Genomic DNA, 14757 nt, shown 5'->3' on the forward strand with positions numbered 1-14757 from the left:
AGGTTGGATGGTGTGGGTGCACTGTGGGGAGGGGTGGGGGGCATGGCAGGGGTCTAGGTGGGCAGCAGGCAGCTGACCCAAGGCTGTTGAAATAACTTAGGTGGGAAGTGACAGGGCTTTAAGATGACAAAGTGTCTTAGTTGGTTCAAGCTGTTATAACAAAGATACCAAAGACTGAGTGGTTTAAACAATAAACATTGATTTCTCATAGTTCTGGAGATTGGGAAGTCTGAGATCAAGGCATTGGCAGATTTGGTGTCCAATGAGAACCTGCTTCCAAATTCATAGCTGGCACTCTGGCTGTGTCCTTATTCAGTGGAAGGGTCAAAGGAGCTTTCTGGGGTCCCTTTTATTAGTGAGGGCTCCACCCCCATGACCTAGTCATTTCTACACCCTAATGCCATCACATTGGGGATTAGTGTGAGATGAAAGGGGGGCTGGGGGGGAGGACACAAATATCTAGTCCACAGCTCAAGGTGACAGAGTCAAGCTGTGGAAATGGGAATTTCTACTGTCTGGGGGTGGGGCAGGGAACCTGATAACTCTGGGAACATTCCCAGGTTCTGCATCCTTGGCACCACAGTAAAGGACTCTGCCCATCGTCATTCCAGAGGGAGCCCCTCCCCCACCGCAATCCCCCCAACCCTAGAAGCCATGCCTGCCCAGTCTGTCATATGAGTCCATCCCAGCCTCCCACCTCAGCAGTGCAGGGCAGGCGAGGAGAGAGCAGTCGTACTGAGGCCAGGCCAGAGGGCAGAAAGAAGGAGCAGGCGGAGATGACACATGTGTCCAGTCAGCGGGGGCGGGGGGGGGGGTGAATCCAGGCACATGCAATGGAGCAGAAAGGAACAGGCAGGGGTGGGGCCTAGACTGTAGGCAGACGGGGTAGGGGGTAGGGGTGACAAAAAAACAATTTCCTTAACCAAACTTTCAGTCTCGGCCTCTATCTCAATTAGGCCCTGACTTCCAGCTTCCCTGTCTGTATCACCCAGTTTTAACAAAAATCCTGTCAAGTTGGTTTAGCCAGAGTCCCCACCTTGGTTATCTGATCACCCTCCATATCTGGTCATGGTCCTCACCCCTCCACACCCCACCACCAGGATGTCTGATTGCCTTGGCTTGCCTTCAGCAGGAATCCTGTCTGGTCTGTTTAACCAAAATCCCCCCCACCCCTGATGTTTCTTCCATCTTAGTAAATGTCCATGCACCAACTTCCCGCTACCCTGCTCCTTGGCTGTAAATCTGCACTTGTCCTTGCTGAATCCCAATTTTGGTCCAGTTCTATTCTGAGGTCTCTTTTTCCCTATTGCATTAGGTCCTGAATAAAATGTTTTTACTGCTTTATTATTTTGTTAAAGATTTTATCTATTTATGAGAGACACGCAGAGAGAGAAAGAGAGAGGCAGAGACACAGGCAGAGGGAGAAGCAGGCTCCACACAAGAAGCCTGACATGGGACTCCATCCTGAGTCTCCAGGATCAGGCCCCGGGCCGAAGGCGGCACCAAACCGCTGAGCCACCCGGGCTGCCCCTGTTTTTACTGCTTTAACTACTGTCTGACTCTGGTTCTTTTTCGCAGTGGCATTTCTGCCATCTCACCGTGCTGGGCATGTGGGGCTAGGTGGGAACTTTGGTTGGCATCCCTCTGTGCTAGACTCCTTGCCAGTCCCTGGCATGAGAGTCCAGGAGGAGCCCAGAAGGGCTTCCTGCAGGAGGAGCCAGTTGAGCAAGTCCTGAGAGCAGAGTGGGAGGGAGCTCTGCCCAGACAAGGGGCCAGTCCCTGAAGGCAGTGGCAATGCCTGCAGTGGGTCTGTGCAGAGGCAGCGCCAGCCCCAAGTGTGTGTGCTCCTAGAGAGACAGAGATGGCTGGCATGGGCCTCCCAGAATTCCAAATGCACCTGTATGCCACATACCTCCCACATTCCTGTGCCCCTGCTGTCGAACCACAGGAAGGCTGACACACAGAATGAGCTTCATGACAATCACTGGGGGGCTGACAACCTCTTTACGGCCATCATCCCCTTGGAGGGGTGAGCAGGAATTAGGCAGAAGAGGCTACTGTTAAACTCAATTTCATGACTACATCTTTAACAGGCCCCCAAAAGCAAAAGTCTGTTTTGGGGGACACCATTTGATTTCTTACATCTTGTTTAAAATCTGTTTTTAAGTTAGTTACTTCTTCTTCAGGTGGATTTGGGAAATCTGTCGAGATTGAATTCAGCAATGAGTAGCAGGAAACCCCAGCTAAGCAGCAGTCTATGCAAACCAAGGTGTTACTGCCCTCTGGTGAGAGGTGTTCTGATGGGGGTGGTCCCAGGCTGCTCCAGCAGCTCCTCAAGGCTGCGGACAACCTCCCCTCGCCACCTCTCCCACCCTAGCCCCATTCCTTCCCTCCCCTGCCCATGACTGAGTCCCTCAGCAGTTTCCTAAACCACACCCCTGGGGCAAGGGGCAAAAATCATCAGTGTACAGATTAAGTGGCCTTGTTCAAATTTGATTTGTGTTTATGTATTTACTTACCTCACCATTGATTGCTTACTTATTCTGAAAACAGATAAATAAGTTGAGAGTAAGTCAATTTTATGGCCAGTTTGTACTGCCTGACAGAACGTGGTAGGAAGGAGCCTAAAAGGTTTTCAAAAGGGTGTGAGGTGGCAGCCAGAGAAAACCTGAAAAAAATTTTTATGTTATTTATTTATGAGAGACACACACACCCACAGAGGTAGAGACATAGGCAGAAAGAGAAGTAGGCTCCCCACAAGGAGCCCAATGCTGGACTTGATCCTGGACCCCGGGATTATGCCCTGAGCTGAAGGCAGCTGCTCAACTGCTGAGCCACCCAGGCATCCCCTGAAAAGCTTCTTTTAAAAAAAAAAAAAAAATTTATTTATTTATGATAGTCAGAGAGAGAGAGAGAGAGGCAGAGACACAGGCAGAGGGAGAAGCAGGCTCCATGCACCGGGAGCCCGACGTGGGATTCGATCCCGGGTCTCCAGGATCGCGCCCTGGGCCAAAGGCAGTCGACAAACCGCTGCGCCACCCAGGGATACCCCCTGAAAAGCTTCTTATTTGAGGCAAGGAATTCGAATTTTCTCCTGCAGATCATGTGAGACAGAGATGGTTTAAAGGGGTGCTGGGAAGAACTTTCAGTAATACCCAGTTGTTACCTTGTCACCTTTCCTGCCACTTCTCCTCCAGGTCCTCTGATAGCATCAAAGAGAAGGTCTCTCTATGGGGCTGCTGGTCTCCAATACCTCTCCCACACATGGTCATCACCCTTTAGACAAAGACAGAGCAGGCCTTAAATTTGGAACTTCCACTGAGCAACTGGGTCTCACCATAATTTAACAACAGTTTTGTTTCCCTTGTACTTATTTTTACAGCTGCCTTCTATTTTTTAGGGAGGGGGAGGGGCAGAGAGAGAGAGAGAGAGAATCCCAAGCAGGCTCCATGCCCAGCACAGAGCCCGACTCAGGGCTTGATCCCACAGCCCCTTGATCTGCGCTGGGACTGTGACTTAGCTTGATAAACAGCATCCAGCATAAGTGACACCACACAACTTCTAAGGTTAGATCACAAGAAGCTTTGCAGATCTAAGCCCAGGTCTCTTGGGACTCAGACACTCTACTCCCTGGTCACATAGAGAAGTTATGGGTAGGCGCTCCAGTGGACAGCCCCACTGAGCTCCCAGCCGATCGCCAGTATCAACTACCAGCCTCATGATGAACCCATGTCTCAGCCCCACTGAGCCATCAGATGATCACATGGGGGAGAAGAACCACCCAGCTGAGCCTAGGCAATCTGCAGAACCATGAAAAATAATAAAGCATCTGTTGTTTTTAGCCACTATTTTAGGTGGATTATTGCACAATTATAGTTAACTGAAGCAGAGGGCATTAGGAAAAACAGGGGACATCTAGAAGGATTCCTGGGTGTTTGTCTCAGTCTCCAGGTAGTTGGTGCTGCCAGCCAGTGAAGGGAGGAATCAGGAGATGCAGGCTTGGCCAGGAATTAAGAGCTCTGTGTGATCTTATTGAGCTTTAGATTTTTGTAATATCCAAGTCTGGGAGACCGATGAGTCTTCAAGTCCAAGAGAGAAGTTCGAGGGTAGATCCTGATGTCATAGGCTGGAATGGAGTTGCCTGGGGACCCTACCAGATCCTACCTGCAGGGGAGGATCCTAAGGGCACAGCTATGCCCTTTGACTGTCTAGGGTGGGTCTCACAATTCATTTCTACAATGTCTAAAATTTTTAACGTAGGAATAGTAGAAAGCCTTATCTCATAGAAAATACAACCAGAGGAAAGAATTTGTGTGTGACTCTTTCTTGCTTTAGATGCAACAAACATATTTGAACTCTGGGCCTGTTTCCCTGTATTACTTAGCCTTTTGTGTTTGACACACAGTAACCCAGAACAATAGACACTCTTGCTCCCATTTTAGAAGCAAGGAAAGTTGTCACACAGTAACTGGTGGCCAGAATTCCAATCCCCAAGTCTTCCCTGGAGAAACATTAAAATTTCCTAAAAGATACCAAGTTGACTCAAAGGAAGCAAAGACCAGTAATGAGTCAGGCTCTTTTCTGCTTTATAGATTTGATTTTATCTCATTCCCTGGGGATTTTCCATTTTAGAGAATTCTGAGCTTAGCCAGCCAGCTCCTGATATGGCACAAATACAGCCCAAGGGCCAGCCCAAAGAGTTGGACATGATGGAACTGCAGCTACCAGGTAGAGGGGGAGTGCTTGCAGGGCCGAGGAGATGAGGAGCCTACCTCCTTGCTACATAGCCCTGGTGTGTCAAGTGTCTCTGTGCCCACGATTCCCCCACTCTGAATACAGGAATCCCAGTCTGGGAAGCACTGGTCCTGGGAGCTGTGAATGGGGATGAGCCGATGTTGGGTTTCTGGCCACACAGACAGGAGCTCAGGATGCAGAGACACTGGGGTGAGGACAGCAGGCAGGAGCCCTAGGCACCCTGGCTAGGGCAGGTGGGTGGGCAGCGCATCTTCTAGATCAGGCCCCCCCATCCCCACCCTGACTTGCACCAAGGTTCTTCCCATGACATTTGTTCAAGACATAAGTACAGGAGTGAGAGATGGCTCAGGCGCTGAAGAGGGTGCCTATTCCAGTCTCTGCTGGCTAGACTGCTGATAGGGATGGGGGTGGAGGTAGCCAGGACTGGGGACTGAGCTGGTTTGTGGTTAGGTGGCAAAAGCAAGGTGGAGGACAGTTGAGTGATGAGGGCAGTGATCAGGGGTGGGCAGCCCCCCCCCCCAATGGACAGAGCCTGCCTCATGGAGCCTTCCAGGAGCCACACCTGGCTGGGCTTCCAGACTCAGGAGTTATGGAGGGGGCGCACAGAGGGCAGGCTTGCATAGTCTTAGATGCCTATGGAAATGGAGAAGTCTAATAGAGGTGACAGAGATGCTGAGAAGTTCTGGGGACAAGTCAGGCCTGTAAACAGGAGGAATTTAGGATCTTGAGGTTAATGGATTCTATAAAATCTAGCCCCTAGCTCTCCCTTTCATTCCATCACCTGTCTCCTGTAGCACCGACCTCCCAGCCACCCGGAAACTCACAGTTCCTAATCACATCAGTCCCTCTGGCTCTGATCCACTTTACCATGTGACTTCTGTCTGGACCACCTTCCCCTCCAATCCCTCCTGACCTCACCTTGCAAACACCTATGGCTCAGCAAGACCTCCTGTGAGGTCACTGGCTCCCCATATCAGAGAGTCAGGTGCTCTCTCCCCTGTAGCCCATCCCATTGTATTACCACCTGTCTCTCTCCTACTGGGCTGTGAGCTCTTCGGCGATGCCTGTCAACACCTGGGGCCACCTGTTCTACACCTGGAACACGTCCCCTTCCCCACCCCAGGCCCCAGCACACGGCCTTCACTTACCAATAGGCTCAGCCTCTCCACCTGGATGCGGGTCCCTGTCTTGGGTTCCGCAGAAGTAGAATGCAGAATGTTCCCTCAAGGAAAGAGCCAGGGGAAGCTGGTGGGAGCAGGGGTGCGGCACAGGGGAGGGGATAAAGAGGCTCTCAGGCAAAGCCCTACAGAGGCAAGAGCCTTCCACCTTGTCTCAGGGCTCCTCTGGAGCAGAAGTGGTGCCTCAGACTTGTCCCAGCGTGAGAAAGGGAGCTGGGCTTTTGCAACTCTTCAGAGTTGGGTTAGGGGCCACTTTCCCTTCTCTGAGAGTGTGTGAGATAGAAGAGCTGCAGATGCTGCTGGGGGAAGCCAGGCAGGGTGGGGAGAGCCTACGTATCTGCACAAGTACCCACCCAAGATGTGGGCAGAGAATCAACACTTGTCCAGGCCACTTGTTGTCTCACACAGATCCACTCACACCCTGCATGCCCCCTCGTCTACCCCATCATCCCTGGGTCCCCTTGCCTTAGGACCTCTGCTGGTCTCAGAGGCCTGTCTAACAAGATGACTCAGACCTTCACCCCTGAGGGGTCATAGCCTCAGTTGAAAGATCTGCTATCCCACCCCCTCAGTGAATGGGTTACTCAGGGAAATGGCTTTAGCCCATCAGGGCCTATGGGGGGCAGCAGGGACCCAGGAAATCACTATTGTACACAAATACTGTAAACGGTGGCAGAGCAAGGGAAAATGCAGCCACTTCTGAAATGATTTCAAGCTGTCCTTAAGAGAAGCCCAAACTGGCCTTCTTGAGCATCTACACTCAGGTCCTCATCCCATTTTATGGCAAGACACAAAACCTGGGAGTGAAAACATAGAGATAAGACAATGTATTTCTTCCATTTAAATTTATTTTTCAATTTTTGTTTCTCACTTACCAACACATTTGTAAGATGTAGCAGGCTGTGTTAGTAAAGGAGAAGCAGGGGGACAATAAGGGGTGCAGGATCTAAGCAGCCACACATGGGAAGCCGAGAGCAGGAAACCCTTGGGGGCAGCAGGGGCGGGTAGCCTCCTCCACCATCCTGCCTTCCCACAGGGATTAACATTGCTGAAGCTCTCACAGATCCCCCAGACAATTCTGTAAACGTTGTAAAAAGCATTTCTGTTGCCTCCAACTTCTGTCCCCCAATTTATCCCTCTGACCCCCTCTCCCAGTGATGAGGCAGGATCTGCTCGGGCCAGCACCTTGCATAGCCTGGCCCAGGAGAACACTGCCCCTGGGTCTCAAGGCCCCAACCCCACAGCCTTAGTCCCCAGGGCAAGCAAAAGAGATGCTTAGAGCTGGTGGATCTCAGGGAGGTCAGGGAGGGGCTTCCTCAGAACTCTGTCCCCAAGGGGATCACTCTGCTGGACCTCAGGGAGCATTCTCAGAATGCCCTCTGTTTCAGCGGCAGGCTCCTGGTCAAGAGGACACTGAAAGGCCCCTGTGGGCTCGGGAACTTGGCAGCAAAGCCGGCTAGAGCCTGACTTTCATGCTTATTGGAGCCCTTAGTTCCCCTGGAGGGAAGGTGTAGCTCCCACCCAGGGAGGGGCTTCCTGGCATTTGTGCACTGACCCAGTAGACACTCTGACCCTGTGCTTAGGAACACATTTTAATCAGGATTATATCCACCCTGATGAATTTTCATTCTAGAAAGTACTTTCAAGGCAAATGCCACTGAGGACAATTCAATGCCTTGATCAGTTTTCTACAAAGTGCAGATAAATTTCCTTTCTTCCCCCATTTTTTTCTTTGAAGAAATTTTCACCAGGATCAAATCCTATTCCTGTGCGTTTCACCACATGTATTTGATTCCCTGGTTAGTGTTCAATGCATGTCTAATGTCACCAACTGTCACATGCATCACCGGCAGTTTTCTCCTGTGGCTCTCACTTCTACGAAGTCCAGTTTTCCAGGGGAAGGGCTTTGCAGACTCCTCACGGATTGGTACCCAATAAGAAATGTGTGCGGCGAGCTGTTCTTACAGATGTGCAACATCTGTGCTGCCTGGCCGCAGCGGCTTCCCTCTTAAGGAGGTGCAGCCTTCCCGAGGGTCCATGTGTGAACTTGGCCTCCCCTCTGCTAACCAGGGGGAGAGCCAGAAGCCTGGCCACAGCCAATTTCCAGGAGGCGCGCACACACCATGGATCAGGGCGGGAGGAGCCTGCGCTCTCCCGGACCCCAGCGTGCCCCCCCACCCCGTCCCCGCCCGTCCCCGCCCGTCCCAGTCACGGTGCCTTGTCCGCAGCCCCCGCTGCCTGCTCTGAGCGTGCTGGGCCGCCGGTGGCCGCGCGTGTGCCACGGAGCAGGCCCAGGCCCCGCGAGCGGCCGGCGCCGTGCAGCTGGCGCTCGTGGCGGCGGATCTGCACCTTGTGGCGGAAGCGCTCGCCGCAGTCCTCGCAAACGTAGGGCCGCTCACCCGAGTGTGTGCGCCGGTGGCGCAGAAGGTTGGACGAGACGCTGAAGCGCTTGCCGCAGTCGCCGCAGGCGTAGGGCCGCTCGCCCGTGTGCGTGCGCTGGTGCTGCACGAGCGCCGAGCTCTCGCTGAAGCGCTTGGCGCAGTAGGAGCAGGCGTAGGGCTTCTCACCGGTGTGGATGCGCTGGTGCGTCACCAGGTTGGAGTGCTGCGAGAAGCCCTTGCCGCACTCGCCGCAGCGGTGCGGCCGCTCGCCCGTGTGCGTGGCCTGGTGGCGCACCAGGTCCGTGCTGCGGCTGAAGCCCTTGCCACACTCCCCGCAGATGGTCGGCCGATCCCGCGCACGCCGCCGCCGCCGCTGCCTGGCTGGAGTCAGAGCCGCGCTGCCCGCGGGGCCGGGAATGGCCACCACCGCGGGCGCGGCCACGGCAGGCAGCACCATGAGCTCCTGCAGCACCACGTAGCCCGGGGGGGCCACCACGACCGCGGCTGGAGCCCCCGGGGCCGGAGTCCCGCCGCCCCCCGTGGCGGGCACCAGCTCCAGCTGCAGCTCCGGCTGCACGGGGGTCAGCTCCAGCTGCACCTCCTGCTGCTGGGCTCCCAGCTCCACTGGGGTCAGCTCCAACTGCACCTCCTGCTGCTCCTCCAGCTGCTGCTGCTCCAGCTGCTGCTGCTGCTCCAGCTGCTGCTCCAGCTGCTGCAGCTGCTCCTGCAGTTTGAGCTGCAGCTGCCGCTGTTCCTGCTGTCTCTCCAGCTCCTGCTGCCGCTCCAACTCCTGCCGCTGCTGCTCCAGTTCCTGCTCCGACCCCAGGTCCACTGGCATGAGCTCCAGCTCCACTTCTTCCTCCTCCTCTGGCTCCAGTGGACAGGGCTGCTGCTGCTGCTGTGGTTGCAACTGTTCTGGCTGCTGCAGCTGCTGTTGTTGCAACTGTTCTGGGTGCTGCAGCTGCTGTTGATGCAACAGCTGCTGATGCTGCTGTAACTGCTGCTGCTGCAACAGCTGCTGTTGTAACTGTTGCTGCTGCAGCTGCTGCTGTAGCCGTTCCTGCTGCTGCAGCTGCTCCATCTGTAACTGTTGATGCTGCTGTTGCTCTAACAGTTCTTGTTGTTGCTGCATCTGCTGCATCTGTAACTGTTGCTGCTGGCGCTGCTGTAACAGTTCCTGCTGCTGCTGCAAGTGCTGCTGCTGTAACTGTTGCTGCTGTAGGTGCTGCTGCTGTAACTGTTCCTGCTGCTGCTGCAGCTGCTGCTGTAACTGTTCCTGCTGCAGGTGCTGTAACTGTTCCTCCTGCTGCTGCTGTGACTGGTCCTGTTGCATGTGCTGCTGTTGCTGTAACTGTTTTTCCTCTTGCTGCTGCTGCAGCTGTAACTGTTTCTCCTCCTGCTGCTGCTGCAGCTGTAACTGTTCCTCCTTCTGCTGCTGGTGGTGTTGCTGCTGCTGCTGTAACTGTTCCTCCACCTGCTGCTGCAATTGTTGCTGCTGCAGGTGCTGCTGCTGCTGTAACTGTTCCTCCTCCTGCTGCTGCTGTAACTGGTCCTGCTGCTGTAACTGTTCCTTTTGTTGCTGCCACAGTTGTTGCTCATACAAGTGCTGCTCCTGAGGCTGCTCCTGTGCTTGTTCCTGCTGTTGTATCAGCTGCAGTTGGGGTTTCTGCTGTCCAGGTGGCACAGGTTGGGGTGTTCCCTGCAGGTCTTTCTTTTGTTGAGGCAGCTGGTCTTCCCCATCTTGCTGCTGCTGCTGCAACTCCAACTGCTGTTCTGATGGCTGGCTTTGTGGCTGCTTCTCTGGTTGCTGTTCTGACTGTTGTAGTTGCAACTCCTGTTGTCTGGGCTGTGCTTTGTCGGTGAATTCCCTGGCCCCCATTGGAGCTGAGCTTGTTGGCCGTGGTGGGCTGCTATTCTTCTCTTGAGCTTCTTCTTCCTCCTGACTTTCACTCCCACCGCTGCCACCTGTAGTGGAAATGGTAGGAAGCCAGGAGAGAAAGATCTACAGACAGCTCTCAGGGTCTGACCCCCTTGACCCCCCTCCACCCCTTGGTTTACCCTGCCCCACAGATGCCCACTCTAGGACACACTGCTGAGCTCTCAGCCAGGCCCCCAAAGCACTGGATCGATAGGCCATGGCAGCGTGGCAGAAACTGAAATGCCCAGAGGTGTGGGGTTGGCTTAGAAATGTGCCCAAAGGACTGTGGGTCAAGTTACTCTGGGCCCTGGCTCTCCAACCTCTTCTCTGGGCTTTCCTCCACACAGGCTCCGTGCTTAGATCTTGGCAGTGACAAGAGCCTGGGTTCCAGGGGCTCCCCAACACCATTCCCAGAGAAGCCTCTCATGCTTAACCACCATCTAGTAGGAATCAGTGAACAAGCCATTCCCACAGCCAAGCCACAGGCGCACGATGAACTCAGACCTCAGTGAGGATCATGCCTTAAATATGCAAAACTTTCCTTCTCTGTAAATAATAAAGAATTTATGTAAAGCTGCCTGAAAGTATTACCACAGGTGGTTTGTAAAAGTCACCGAAGTGTCAGGGAGAGCACAAGGCTTCCAGAGGGAAGTTCTCAGATTGGGCCCCAACTCTACCAGTTAGCAACTCTCAACCTCCTGCAGCCTCAGAGCCCTCCCTGTCAGTAACAGCTTCAGGATATCCACACTTTCAGCTTCAGTGGTGAAGGAGGTAGGGCCCTGGCATATCCTCTAGAACCTGGCAGGTGCTTGACAAATCACTCTGCCCACGGGTTAGGAAATTAGTTTGCAAAGTAATGAACAGTTTGGAAATAGCAAGGACACAACTGACTCCGTTTGAAATAGCCTACAGACTGGACGTGTTTGAGACTGTTAGTCTGGAATGGAAAGGATTATCTCCATAGCCCCATGTCAGTACGGTGAGTAGCCAGGTATGTAACCTCTGGGAACCTGAGTTTTCCTGACTCAGAGAAGATGGAAAACCAAAAGAAGATGGACCCTTCTCAGGGCCACAGTGAAAATTCGAGGGGGTATAAGTGCAGCCCAGTGTTGTGCAACATAGGTGTTACTCCACTGTCACGTTTCACTGTCTGCACAGTATCCACCTGTTATTTCTCATTTTGAGCATTCATGCCGTGTTCATAGAAAATCCCAAGAGGCTTGTTCCATTCCCAAGTCTGATTTCAACCCTGCTCTTCCTATAGCCTCATATGTTCAGTTTTGTAAAAGAAAGCAGAGGTTCGATTTAAAAAATTTTGCTTTCTGGCCACTTTTTCTAGGAGCATATTGATTTAATAAAAAATGAAAGGATATCTCCATGTAAATAATTTCCTTTTAGAAAACTATTTCTAAAAAAAGAAAGAAAAGAAAGAAAGAAGAAAACTATTTCTAATAACATTCTTTTTTATTTTTTTTAAGATTTTGTTTATTCATGAGACACAGAGAGAGGGACAAGTATTTTTCATACACACACACCAGCAATGAGTATGTGGCTGGTGAGCAAAGACAGCCATGAAAACCTGTCTCCCCCACAGCAGGTCTGAGCCAAACCAGCCTCCCAGCACCTCTGGGAGGAACAGGGACACATCGTGCCTCTGTGTGAATCCTCACATTTCTAGCACAGCACTTGGCTGTGTGGCTAGTCCTGGCTTCTTGCAGCAATGTCAGCATTTTTAACGATGATGTTTTAGTAAACATATTAAGTGTCACCTGAAGTGCATACCCTTCCAAGACTTTTCTCAGTTAAATATTTGAGCCTGAAGACGCTTCATTCAGTCCACACATCCCTAACCAAACCTTCCAATTCCTTTGGTTCTTTTCATGCTGTTCAACCCTGGCCCAGCCCCCACTTGGTGTGCTCAAAGCACAGGGAGGGAAATTGGCTACCAGGAGCATGACCATCATCGAAAGTTGGCCCAGAGTGAGTCTCAGATGGAGAAGGCATCTTGGAAGGTTCTACAGGGCCACCTATGCTTCTGGGCAAAAGGGGAGAGAGAAGGATGGAAAAGCAGAGGTCAGGAAAAGTAGACAAGGTCAGAGAAGGCCACAGGACAAAGGCAAGCCAAGCCAAGGGGCCAATGCCTGAGGTACAAGGGGCAGGGGGAGAGAGCCCCTGAATTCAATCTGAGAACTTGAGTCTGGAGCCAGGGACAGGTAGGAGGACAATGGAGGTTCCCTGACCACTGGGGACAAAGCAGCAGCTCCCAGCCAGCACATATCTGGGGTTCAGGGCATGGGCTGAGAATGTCTGCACTGTTGAGAGCCTGTCACCAGCAAAACCATGGCCTGATTGAGCTGCCTCAGAAAATCCTGAGGCGAACTGAAGTGGGCTGGTGTGACGTGAGTGGCTGCAGGCTGCCCTCCCCACCCGGAAACCACCAGGTGAGCACCCTTGTGGACAGCAGGCTGCCCACCATCCTGCAGAATGCACACCCCCACCCCCTTGGCCACAGCAGGCCTGGGGCTCTGTCAAAAGATCCTCTGGGAGCCTGAGGACTATTTTCTGCTTTAGGTCAGAGCCCACACCCCTCTGAAGCCCCTCACCTGAGAGGGTGTCAGGCCCTGGGCCCCCATCTTCAAGACACCGAAGCTCCAGCACGAAGGTTTTGGCCACTGCCCCCAGCTCCATCCTAGCGTTCAGACCCAGATCCTGAGGAGCCAGCTGTGCTGAGAGGAAGGAAGGAAGCTGTTCAGGTGGGCAGGAGTGCTGGGAGCACCCCACCTCTGGCTTGCCCAGTGGTGGTAACTGCCAGAGAGCCCCCCAGTCTCTGCCTCGGGCCCCAGAGCCAGCAGCTCCAGCCAGGCCGGAAAGGATAGTGCAGTCCACAGCTGGGGAAGGGAAGAGCAGGGCTGCCTGGAGGCTCAGCTCCCAGGGCCCCTTCATTTCCCTGCAGAGGCAATCCTTTCTCTCTTGTCTCTCAACTTTGCAAGGCCCACATTCAGCCCCATGCCTCGGGACTGCAGGTGCGTGTGCTCCACACTGAGGGCCAACTGTGGGAACCGGCCTTCAGTGGGATGGGGAGCTGGAGTCCCAGGAGGGACACATGAGGAAGTTTGCAGAAAAAGAGACACATCTCACGTTCCACCGCCTCCTTCAAAGCAACTGACAAGTGGGTTCACCTCCCTGGTTTCTTGCCTCCCAGACAGCTGTTGGGGTTCATCCGGTCTTCCAAGCCCACATGCAGGCCACAGGTTCCAGATGCCACCTCAGCTCCCTGGGAAGGCAGGATTCCAGAGCACTGCAACCCACGGAACCAGCCGCGGCCCAGGGGATCCTGAAGTCTGGAGGGTTCCCCAGCTCTCTCCTGCCTCCACCCTGGCCCCTGCAGACGTGTCAGCGCATCCAGTCCTGCCTCCCCTCCTCACAAGATAACTCCAGCCCCCCCCTTTCAGAATCCAGCTCGAAGCCCTCAAGGGCAGCGCCCCCGGGTTGGCCGGCTCCCCAACCCACTGGGCCTCACCTGGTTCAGCATTTCCTGCTCCTCACCGCGGCCTCTGCACTAGGGGAGGTGTGGTCAGCAGGGGCTGGAAGGTGCAGGCCAAAGCGTCAGCCAGCTTCTTCCTGAGGCGCCTCCATCCAGAAAGCGCCGGGGAGGCGCTGGGCCACCCGGGGGCCTCTCTGGGCACTGCGGCGGGGCTGTCGCTCAGGGCTGCTGAGGTCGCCCTGGGCCACAAAGGGGCAGAACGGAGTTCGCCAGCAGAAGTTGGTGTCGGCTCCCCGGAGAGGGCGGCGGGCGCGGGCGGGCGCGGGCGGGCGGGGGGCCGGGGGGGCGCGCGGGGCGGGCGGGGGGCCGGGGGGGCCGGGGGGGCGCGCGGGGCGGGCGAAACCGTCTCCGCCCGGCCGGGGTCCGCCCGCGGCCACAGGTGCCCGGAGCCGGCGCGCGGGGACGGCCCGCGCCGGGGTCCCGTGGGCTCGCCCGCCCGCCGGGGCGTGCGTCCGGCCGGCAGCGGGCGGCGGGCGGCGGGCGGCGGCGGCGGCGGCGGCGCAGCGGGCCGGGCCGGGCCGGGCCGGGGCCGGGGGCGGGGGCGGGGGCGGGGGCGGCGGGGCCGGCACAGGAAGTCCCCCCGGCATCCGCATCCTGTCCCCCGCCCGCCCCCCGCGCGCCCCGCGCCCCGGCCCCCGCGCCGCCGCCGCCGCCGCCGCCGCCGCTCTAGGCCGCCGCGAGCTCGGTGGGCTTAACCCTTCCAGGCCCGGCCGCTCGCCCGCGGGTGGCGACTTGCGCTGCGCGGGGGCTGCGGGCGAGGCTCCCGGCCCGGGCCCGGCGGCCGCCGGGGGGGCGCGTGCAGCCTCGGGGCGCCCGGGCCCCCGTCCACGCTGTGGTTCATTAGCATATTAGATGACACTCACCTAATGAGGAGGCCCCATTCCGCCCCCCAGCGGACCCAATGGAGGCCGCCCCCTCCGCACCTCGCACCTGCAACTCCTCCTCCTGGAGCCTGGGATGGCGATGGAAGGGGGGGGCGCG

General features: G+C 55.4%; 1 protein-coding gene across 3 annotated transcripts; it reads right to left on the minus strand.

Moving 5' to 3' along the window:
- Positions 1–6763: 6763 nt before the first annotated feature.
- On the minus strand, positions 6764–14037 carry ZNF853 (zinc finger protein 853). 3 transcript variants are annotated; one of them, XM_055341313.1, is made up of 4 exons: positions 13753–14037; positions 13412–13506; positions 12836–12953; positions 6764–10279 (listed from the first exon to the last, which is right to left on the minus strand). In XM_055341313.1, the coding sequence occupies exons 3-4, from the start codon at positions 12918–12920 to the stop codon at positions 8142–8144; spliced, it is 2223 nt and encodes a 740-aa protein (XP_055197288.1). In that variant the 5' UTR covers positions 12921–12953; positions 13412–13506; positions 13753–14037; the 3' UTR covers positions 6764–8141. The 3 variants fall into 3 exon arrangements, with proteins under 3 accessions (XP_055197288.1, XP_055197286.1, XP_055197287.1); XM_055341311.1 differs by lacking the exon at positions 13412–13506; XM_055341312.1 differs by lacking the exon at positions 13412–13506 and having other exon boundaries at positions 12836–12958.
- Between the last annotated feature and the right edge of the window lie 720 nt (positions 14038–14757).

Source organism: Nyctereutes procyonoides, unplaced genomic scaffold (genome assembly GCF_905146905.1).
Source record: "Nyctereutes procyonoides isolate TBG_1078 unplaced genomic scaffold, NYPRO_anot_genome, whole genome shotgun sequence".
Lineage (NCBI taxonomy): Eukaryota > Metazoa > Chordata > Mammalia > Carnivora > Canidae > Nyctereutes > Nyctereutes procyonoides.